At 33.8% G+C, this 11085-nt stretch overlaps 1 protein-coding gene across 1 annotated transcript; it reads left to right on the forward strand.

Annotated features, from left to right (window-relative positions):
* Nucleotides 1-325: 325 nt before the first annotated feature.
* tnni1d (troponin I, skeletal, slow d) lies at nt 326-4960 on the forward strand (the record flags this gene model as incomplete). Its single annotated transcript, XM_053508411.1, has 6 exons — nt 326-385; nt 1930-1971; nt 3263-3394; nt 4089-4178; nt 4297-4479; nt 4795-4960. Coding segments are annotated over 6 exons (609 nt in total), but the record flags the coding sequence as incomplete, so codon positions are not given.
* Between the last annotated feature and the right edge of the window lie 6125 nt (nt 4961-11085).

An 11085-nucleotide genomic window follows, 5' to 3' on the forward strand; every position in this document is an offset into this window, starting at 1 on the left:
TTCTTGAGTTATTTCAATAGACTTTGCTGAAAGTACCATTACTAAAACTTACTTTAAAAATTCTTAGCTACAATACAGAAGAGAAAAGCACACTTTAGAATTGTTCTTACTAACACTGTGATTTTTCTTTTTGTCTCCCTTTTTTATGTGCTTCATCATTTGGTTATAACAGCTTGGTAAGCATCTTTTATACCACTATTAGATTTAAAGTGATTGCATGAATAGTGCATTCTGTTTGTTGCAGTAGGTTTTGCTGACATTATACATCTATCCACAATGCAGTATGGTTACTAAATTTAAACTGACTGTTCTCATATAACTTACCATTCTCACGAATGCCCTGTTCCAGGTCCGTCCGAAGGGGAACCCAAAGGCTTTTGACAAGGTATTTATAGAAGCGATCTCATCAGGGCTTAAGGTTACAGATGGACTGTTTGAAATGAAGTACTGTATAGATTCTTTTGATCTTGTCAATTTCTTTAAACGCCAACTCTATTACAGAAATTATATATAGACGGATTGGCATGCAAAAACTAGCAAGATCGAATATGTATTGCAAGTTATATAGCTATATACTGTAGCTAAAGGAAAAAAAAATAGCATATGCCCACAAATGGCAATGAAGGAGGCAAATTGTGACACATAAAATAACACAGTAGCAAATACCACTAATTGAATATTTCTTTCTTTCTTTCTTTCTTTCTTTCTTTCTTTCTTTCTTTCTTTCTTTATTTAACTGCTATTCATGATTTTATTTGATGCATTTAATTTCCCTCCTCGTCCCTCTCTCTCTTTATATACATACACATTATGCATCTCTAAAAATACACTATAAAATCAAGCAATCACATGGCAGCAAGTCAGTGCATTTAGGCATGTAGATATGTTCATGACGATCTATTGAAGCTCAAATCCAGCATCATAATGGGGAATAAAAATTACTTTGAACGTGGCATGGTTGTTGGTGCCAAACATGCTGGTCTTAGTATTTCTGAAACTGTTGATCTGCTGGAATTTTAACGCACAACCAAAAAAAGAGAAAAAGAGAAAATATCCAGTGAGTGGCAGTTCTCCAGGCAGAAATACCTTGTTGATGCCAGAGGTCAGAGGAGAAAGGCCAGATTAATTTGAGGTGATAGAATGGCAACAGTCACTCAAATAACATGTTGTTACAACTGAGGTATGCTGCAGAGCATCTCTGAAGCCACAACATGTCAAACCTTGAAGCTGATGGGTTCCAGATTCAGAAGATGTCACCAGAAGCCACTCTTTTAAGCTAAGGCTACAATTTAAAAGAACACCATCAACAATCCCCAGTGATGTGAGCGTATTTGTTTAAATAATTTATACTGTATGTGTGCTACTAGAGAAGTCCAATAGGGGGCGATAGGGGGAAGAATTTGATCAGACAGTTTTGTATGAGGCAAACAAATATGGTGACACCCAAGAAGCCTAGTTTATAACAGATGATACCTAATCAGCTAAACAACTGCATGTTCTGTCTTTCTGTGCAAGAGAGCACAGTGACAAAAACATTGGCATAAGTTTATCAATTTCACACAGCAAACACATACGTTCCGATTTCGTAGCTTTGATTTACATGTTAAACCCTGATACAGTAGATTAAAGATTTATTGCAAAATAAAGGGATGTGTTGGATCAAGAGCTATTTTATAAGCTGCAGATGCCACATTGTAAAATTAAATTAGTTTAGCAGTGACTGTTATGATAATTGACTAATATAATCAATGCAATTAGTATTATTTATTGAGCAATATTCAACAACATCAAGCAAACAAATGTGCCAGTAATGAATACCCCATGACTATAGGCACAAATCTGCACTGATGAAAATATTTAAACTTTTAACATTTACTAAATAATGTAATTGAGTTTAAAGTTAATAAATATACTTTTATATCTTCACAGCCAAAATGCAAGATTTCTGCATCTCGGAAACTCTCCCTCAAGGTTTGTGCGCCAATGATTTATACAACATTGCTTACATTAATGAAAGCCGAGGAGTCATAAAGTCAATTAACAGTAAAGTTGCATAAATTGTTCTAATTCTGATGAAGCACATGTTGCTAAGTCTGTGAACAGGAATACACTAAGAACTCATCTAGAACTCACAACTGATTTATACTTCCATGTACTGTAATTGCTGTTGTATCCGCAATGTGTTGCACAATTTAAAATGAAATTGTGTTAAAGAAACTTTTATATATTACCTAAATAAATGACATAAGTAATGTTTAAATAACTTAAAGTAATATTTACTGTTTATACTATTTACATTAGATAATACTTGACGGTCTTTGTCAGATATCTACCAAATATGTCAACTTTTATGCAATCATAATAAAATGATGGAAGAGAATACCATAATTATTATTTTTTTTTAATGACTGAATTATTATTATTCTTTAACCCAAGTAGATACATACATGAGGCCCAATATTACCAGTACCTAGGGGCCTGGCTAATATACAAAGGCACAGCTAATTTTAGTACCTTTCATTAGCTCTCGCGCAATGTAACTAAAATTATGTGGAGACGCCCTCCTAATGATAGATTCAGGTGATTCAGCCCTCTTACTGCTAACAGATGTATAAATCGAGTACACACCCATGCAACAAACATTAGCAGAAGCACTTTATATAAATCCTGATAGTGTTGGAATGCTAATCTCATGCTGTACCTTCAAGAACTGTCAAGAACGTTCTAAGAACTTTTTACAAAATACCTACCAACTGTTACAAAGTAAAGAATGTTCTCACCAGGTAACAGCAACAAGGATTCTATTGCACAGGAATTTGTTTCTAGTGCACGATGAACTGCTCCCAGCAACATTTTGCTTTCCTTGAAAATTTATATATATATATATATATATATATATATATATATATATATTTTTTTTTTTTTGTTAAAACTTATTTTCACCGTCTAGGATTTCTCCCTAACCACAATGCTTGCTATGATTTATTAAAGATCAGACCAATTCGGGTTCTGCCCAGGACTGCCCTCCTAATTACTTCCCCCATAGCCTAGAGAAGTAACAGAAACATTTCCCCCCTTTTCATGGTAGCTGTTATGATGGTTATCCAAAGTGTTTTTCCTATTACTATTTTAAATAAAGGGTTACCAATGCCAAAATTGTACCAAATGCTTATTTATCTCTTTAAAAATTTCATTCTGAAACAAATTGAAATTCTATCAGAATTAAAAGGATGTTCCAAATATGACATTTTTGTCCTTTCAGATGCTGCTCCTCAGTAGAGCCATGGAAGAGTTGGAGAAGGAGAAACAAGATAGGGATGAAGAGAAATCACGCTACCTGAATGAAAAAATGGCTCCTCTACAACTCGGAGGGCTTTCACTGGCAGAATTACAAGTATATTTAGAGACATTATAATACTTAAATAGGCCCTGTATGAATTTTACCTCCTCAAGTTAAACACCAAAGTGAAGTTAAGTTGAGCTCCGAATGCACTTAACCATTTGAAAGAGTAAAAAGTTAAAAAACTCTTTTAAAATGTGTAATTTTCCTACAATACATTTGTGTACATTACAAAGAAATCATCACAAACCATTCTTTAAAATTCAATTAATTTTGTAACCTTTCACAGTAAGTCCCTGTCTTCAAAACAAGTATCAATCCGGTAGAATGTTCATACTGTAAGTCAGACAAAGTGAGTCTTATACACCTTTGACACAAATATACCATGTAATGCATAAAAACAATGGACAAACCAAAGAACGAGCGACATCTACCATCTTTTCGCCTCGGTCCAATTTCTCAGTTATTTTCACTTTTGTTTTCATGCAGACACGTGAGCTACTCCTGCGATTTGTTTCTATCTATCTACAAATTTTTGTATTTTGAGCTTAGTTCATATCTGTGAAAGTTTACGACTTTAATGTTTGTAAGTTGGGGACTTAATGTATTTTAACCTCTCAAATATCTCTCAACCATCCAGAAAAAAATTGTCTGTAATTTCGATTGCTTGTAAAAGTAAAAATGCTACGGATGCGCTGTCTTTATTTTATTATAAACTCAAATTGCATGTTTTCTCATCCTTTTTCAGAATCTGTGCAAAGAACTCTATGACAAGATTGAAATTGTAGATGAAGAGCGGTATGACTGTGAGGCTAAAGTTATGAAGCACAATATTGATGTAAGTATTATGAAACTGCACTCCCCACACCGGACGGACAGTGTACATGTACAGTATGTGATCAATACAGGGATACTAGCATGTTTTTTTTTCTCTTTAAATCCTCTTATCATTCAAGATTCGTGAACTGAAGCTGAAAATTCAGGATCTTGGAGGAAAGTTTAAGAAGCCGGCTTTGAGGAAGGTCCGAGTTTCTGCTGATGAGATGATGCGTGCTCTACTGGGCTCCAAACACAAGGGCTCCATGGACCTGCGGGCCAACCTCAAGTCTGTCAAGAAGGAGGATATCAAACAAGAAAAGGTATGACATGCTCTGGAAATAAATGTTTTAAACAATGTAAAAAATAGACTGCTATTTACAGTAGTTAGATTAATCATACTGCCTTACAGTATTTGACCAACTGTACTTTTATAAGCCTACTTTTTGGCCTTATTGTCCTGTTGGTAGTTCAGTAGCTGTAAGATAATATAATAATAATTATAATAATAATAATAATAATAATAAGCAAAATATATTTTTTTAATAGAACATTAAGTGTTGATCATTAGAATATGTTTCCAAAGGCACTCTAAAAATGCCAGTCCGTCATTTTGCCTTTTTTTTTTTTTTTATCAGGTCCTGACCACAGAGGTAGGCGACTGGCGTAAGAATGTGGAGGCCATGTCTGGTATGGAAGGAAGGAAGAAGATGTTTGATGCTGCTGGTGGAACCCAGTAATCTGCATTCTGGAGTCATGTGAACAGAAGACTCAAAATGGAACAAAAAAAAAAAGAAAAAGAAATGATGTTACAGTCTCTAGTTTTCAAAGACTTTGGCGTAATTAACAAATGAGGAAATCTAATTGGATTTACAATTTTGTCTTTAATTAGAAGTCCATTAAAAATGATAAAGAAATGTCTCATTCTGAGTAACACTAGAGTCATCTAGCCAATATTCTGGATGTAACCCTAAATCTTTATTTCCTCATCTAAAATGGTTGAGAAATTATTCATTATTATTTCATGGATTTTAAGTGTATTATTATTATTATTATTATTATTATTATTATTATTACTAAAATACATCAGTGCAAAGATATGGCAGATGTAAAGACAGGTTGTTTATGAAGGAAATGTCTATGTGCTGTGTGAAAGTCTTAATTAAAGATATGAAACTTCTATAGCAATAAACATTTATCTAGAAGACAGAGGATTTTATGTTTATAGTGCAAGTTGAAATTTTATCTGCTGCTTTTGAGGTGCAAAAACTAAATAACACTATTTTATATTTTATCTAGGTCCATCTATGCATAAATACACTGTGACGCATTTAGTAGCATTTAACTGTTTTATTAAGTCAGTAACTGTGTCCAAAAACAACTCGCAACTAATATTCCAGAACATCACCAAAGAACTGCAAAATGCCATATATATATATATATATATATATATATATATATATATATATATATATATATATATATATATATATATATATAATTTATTAGCTGTTTCCTCCAAGTAGTATATACATAAATTCATGTCTATCTCATAAAGTTGTATATACAGTTTACAAATGTTTATCAAAGATATTGGAAAAGGCTTACAACCGTTTCAATTAGTCCTTTCTGTTAATCTTCAGTCTTGCATCTTGTACTAAGGGGTAAAATTAAAATAATTATAATAATTATTATTTTTAATAATATCATTATTAGGGCTACTAGTTACTGTTGTCTGATTTCTGGCATGACCAGGAGATTTTTAATTATTTAAAGATTCACCAGTGGTTTAAATTATCCAAAAAGATTAATAAATAAATAAATATACAGAACATGAAATGTGAATACCTGGCAACATTGGGCTTCCAGGGATGTTTTGAGATGATTTTTTCGATGTTGATGATATGTCTTCGATACACTCTGAAAACTTATTTTTGAGCCCAGTGACGTGAGATATTACCTAAAAGGCTAGTTTTTAAACTAAAAAAAAAAAAAAGTTTAGAGTTTTGCAGAAATTATTTCATTAAATTTAAGAAATTGCAATTCCTACCCACTGAGCACACCTACCTATATATATATATATATATATATATATATATATATATATATATATATATATATATATATAGGTAGGTGTGCTAAATAACTGTTAACTTTTTATATGTACTATTAAGGGTTGATTTTGGGTTTCAAACATTTGACATATGTGGGTTACGGCAGCCTAGTTAGCTTGCTAGAACTAAGCTATGAATCAAATCTATTTTTTAAATGATAATATGAGAATTTTTTAAAATTACATATGACAAGGTTTTTTAATATTTATTTATTATTTGTTTAAACCTTGTACAGTGCCTTGCAAAAGTATTTACACCCCTTGAACTTTATTACATTTTATCAAGTTACTAAAAAACTTTTTTTTATTGGGATTATGTGTAACAGACCAACACAAAGTAGCACTAACTGTGAAGTTGAAGAAAAATAATAAATGGTTTTCAAAATGTTTTATAAAAAAATTTGAAAAGTCACAAAACTGACAGGCCAAGCAAGGAGAGCATTAATCAGAGAAGTAGCCAAGAGGCCCATGGTAACTCTGGAGGAGCTGCAGAGATCCACAGCTCAAGAGAGAGAATCTGTTCACAGAAAAACTACTAGTTGTAACATCCACAAATCTGGCCCTTAGGGAAGAGTGACAAAAAGAAAGCCATTGTTGAAAGAAACCCATGAGAAGTCCTGTTTGCTGTTTGTGCAACATGTGGAAGAAGGTGCTCTGGTCAGATAAGACCAAAATTCAGCTTGCTGACCTAAAGGTATGCTATGTGGTCATGCAGAAACCTTACCCTGTACATGGTGGTGCCAGCATCATGTTGTAGAGATGCTCTTCTTTAGCAGGGACAGAGAAGCTGGTCAGAGTTGATTGGAACATGGATGGAACCAAATACAGAGCAATTTAAAAAGAAAACCTGTTGGAGTCGACAAAAGACTATAGAATTTTGCTTTTTGAATGCAAGCATTCAAAGGCCGAATTCATCAGGGGTAGGGGGTAGCTGTCTTTCAGGGTTATTGCGTTTAGCCCCCGATAATCAATGCAGGGGCGGAGGCTCCCATCCTTCTTCTTCACGAATAATAATAATTAGAACTTTATTAATCCCTGAGGGAAATTGCTTCTTCGCATATCCCAGTGTAACTGGGGTCAGAGCACAGGGTCAGCCATGATACGGCGCCCCTGGAGCAGTTAGGGTTAAGGACCTTGCTCAAGAGCCCAACAGTGGCAACCAGCTGGGGATCGAACCACCGATCAGTAACTCAGTGCCTTAACCCTTTGAGCTACCACAGCCCCTAATAACCCTATAGGTCTTCGGGGAGAAATACATATAAGAAATACATCTCAGTAGGCCTCTCTGTGTCTTACCCGTCTCTGTGCAGCTCCCAGGGTGTCTTTATAATATTCCTGAAAATGAAGGATTTCTGTGTTATTCTCCGATTATTCATTATAAAATAAATTGTGGAGTATTAAGGAATTACAACTAAAATGCTTCAGCAAGCAGATTACACCATTTGTAATTGATAGAAGATGAAGAAAGTTTGACAGTTCAATTATAACTTTACCAGAAAAGTGCTCCTCTAATTTGAATTTTGTTTTTACAAAGTGTTCAGTATGCATCACGATTTTTCACACATACTGTATAACTCTGAGTCAGATTTCCTTTCTCAAGGATGACTAGGAATCTAAAAACGTGAAAAGAGTTAGGCAATATTTATTGGATATAGAACTTGTACGTAGTATCACCACCTCATGGTGCACCACTCCATTTTGCTCTTACTGTGCCTGTGGTTAGACTAGCATTTCCATGATGTTGGCTGGAATGTCGTGGACCACATGACTGGCCACCAAGAAGTCTGGATCTTATGCCAAATGACAAACAAATATAATTCCTTCAGAAGACTGTGCATTTCCTCGCTGGCTGTTTGATGAAACTGGTCGATGCCATCAGTGTCTATGTTGAAAAAAGATTTGCTTTCATTTTACTTTGATAATAAATTTGCATTGGAAATATGGACTTTATGACCAATTTTCAATGCTTAGTTTCTTTTTATCCACCCTGTACATTCATCCTATTTCTAACACCACTAGGAAGCAGCATGGAGCTTTTCTCCCCCAGTAACTAATGAGTACATTTTAAATCTCAGTGCTGACTAATTATCTCTTTTGAACCACGAAAACCCAGGGTTTCATCAGTCAGAGTTAGTTAACCCAGAGGTTGGGTTTATGGTCTGCATTTGTTAAAATCTGCTTCCGGAAATACCCTCCAGTTTCATGTTTATATCTCATGTTTGTTTTGTTTTATAATGTATTTATTCAACTTAAATAAAGGACCATCTGCACTTGCAACCTGCCCCAATTCCATACATCATAATATCTCCCCCCCCCCCCCCCCCCCCCCAAAAAAAGTTTGTTTTGTACTTTTTGTGCATATAATTTTTTTGTGTTCTTTTAATTGATTTTCATATTTAAGTTCCACACATTCATAAAAGGAATTTATACATACACTGTATGTATGTATTAATTCCTTAGTGGTCAAGCGCTATATTTTGGAATCCATTATTAGTCAACACATAATGTCTTTTCACTGTTACAATGATGATATTTACATTTATCTTTTTTTGAAACAGAGAGATACAAATAGTTTAACCCCACTGTTGGAATGTCTGTAATATGGCAAAGCATGGATGGCCGTAAAGTGTTAATGAGACTAAATTTGAAGTGCTGGTACTGTATTTAGACCTAGTGGAACACTTGTTGATCCTTTTACTGAGATATGTTCACTTAAATCATATATAAAACAAACTGCTATAAACGCGTGTTTTTTTTTTTTTTTGTTACCTGGACAATGAGTTTAAACTAGTTAAGCAAATTATCTCTGCTCTTTAAGTTAGCTTTTTTTCTGTTAGGCTGCTGTCCAAGGTCAAGCCATTTTTAACAACAACAACAACAAAAATCTTGAAAAGGTTATACATGCTTCTATTTAAAGTCAGCTTGATTATTGGACGTACAGTTGTAGTTGGCCCAAGACGCCCCTGCATGTTTTTTAATAGGAACATGTAAACAGGAACACATAACTCCTGTCCTGGTGTCCCTACACTGGCTTCCTGTGCAGTTCACTGTCACATTCGAGGTCTTGTTATAGCCTATAAAGCCCTGAATAATCTAACATCGCCATATATTGCTGACCTTTTAAACCCATACAGTCCAGTACGGTCTCTCAGGGCTGGTGATCAGCTTTTACTAAGGTTCCTTAATCTGGGCTGAAGAGATTGTGCCTTTTCTGGAGTAACCCCTAAACTTTGAAATGAGATGCACCTGTATATGAAGCAGACCCCTGCTCTTCCTATTTTTAAATCTCACTTCAAAACCGTTTCATATTCTTTGGCATTTGTTTTTATTCATTTTAATTTAAATTTCTTTTATTGTTTTACTGTTTTATTTACTTATTCTATGCAATAAGGGTGGCCATTTACTGTAATTGTTTATTGTTGTACTTGAATTTAGATTTTTTTTTTTCCTAGTCCATTTCTATGTTTACAGCTATTATAGGGTTGTACAGCATTTTGGTCAATAGTGCTGTGTTAAATGAGCTTTAAAAATAAATTTAACTTTGACTTTCCCTCTCTTGCCGTGGTGGAAGTGAAGACACTTTATTTTTACTGTAAAGACACAATAAAATGAAATCACCTGACTACCTCCTTTAATATACTGAATGTTTAGAAATGACTAGGTTAACCCATTAATGCTTTTTTTTCTTCCTCTCTGATGGCAAGGGCATATTCCATAACGACAATACCAAGATTCATTGGAATGAGAAAATCATGCACGCATGACCTTTAACCTTATTAAAGATGATATGCTGAAAGGACATTTTTAGTGGTGTCAGCTAAAAATGAATGCAACTCTGAATGAAAATAAATATTGCCATTGTGAAAGCATTACAGCTAAAGGCGTGACTGTCTTTATTGATTGATTTTTTTTCCCCCAGACAATACACTGTACAACCACACCTTGTTTTGTTTTCTGCTGGTTCTCAGAATTCTCTCGAAAGTTGCACAATCTGTGCAAACTGCTTTGAAATGTTTTTTTTTTTTTTAGGAACCATTAAGCAACTTTATAATGCAGTGGGTCATATATCTTTAACTTTATGAATAACAATAATGTATTAAACACGCATTTTAGCACATTAACTTCTAAACATTGAAATCAGTAATACTGTCATTAACAATGAATGAATTGTTAGATGTAAGGTATTTAATATTGAAAAGCATAGGTGGGGTTTGATATTTGCGCTGAAGGTGGAAAACATTTCTTAACTGACATTGGTACGCAGTCAAACTACTATGTGGTGTGTTACGCATATACATTAACAGAAGACAATAGTGAAAAGCTCAACATAAAGCCAAACAAAACAGACCATCAAATCAATTTCGTTGTCAATTTCAACACAGGTTTGTCTGGAATTTGTCTTTCACACGTCATTGCACTTCACACGTCTTGTAAAAGTAAAATATTGATTGGTTTATACAGTATATGTATTATACTTTTGGACTTTCATTTCCCAAACATTTAGTGAACACATAAAATAATCTTTTGTTAAACTGAATATTCCAAAATATGCTTAATCACTTACAGGCTAACGAACAAAGAACAACATGTTATTGCAAGTTTTTTTTTTTTTTATAAAGAGAAATTTTTAAATAAAATAAATAAAAAAAAAAGGATAAAAAGCATAACAATAATGTATTAAACACAGCATTAACAGGTTACAGGTACAGTTAGATACCACATGCACAAAATGCAGTTTAGAGTCATCCAGAATTTGTGTAAATATTATTTCTTAATTCAACTACTACAAGTTACGGCATGCTGTGTGTCTTAGTAA

Source organism: Clarias gariepinus, chromosome 12 (genome assembly GCF_024256425.1).
Source record: "Clarias gariepinus isolate MV-2021 ecotype Netherlands chromosome 12, CGAR_prim_01v2, whole genome shotgun sequence".
Classification (NCBI taxonomy): domain Eukaryota; kingdom Metazoa; phylum Chordata; class Actinopteri; order Siluriformes; family Clariidae; genus Clarias; species Clarias gariepinus.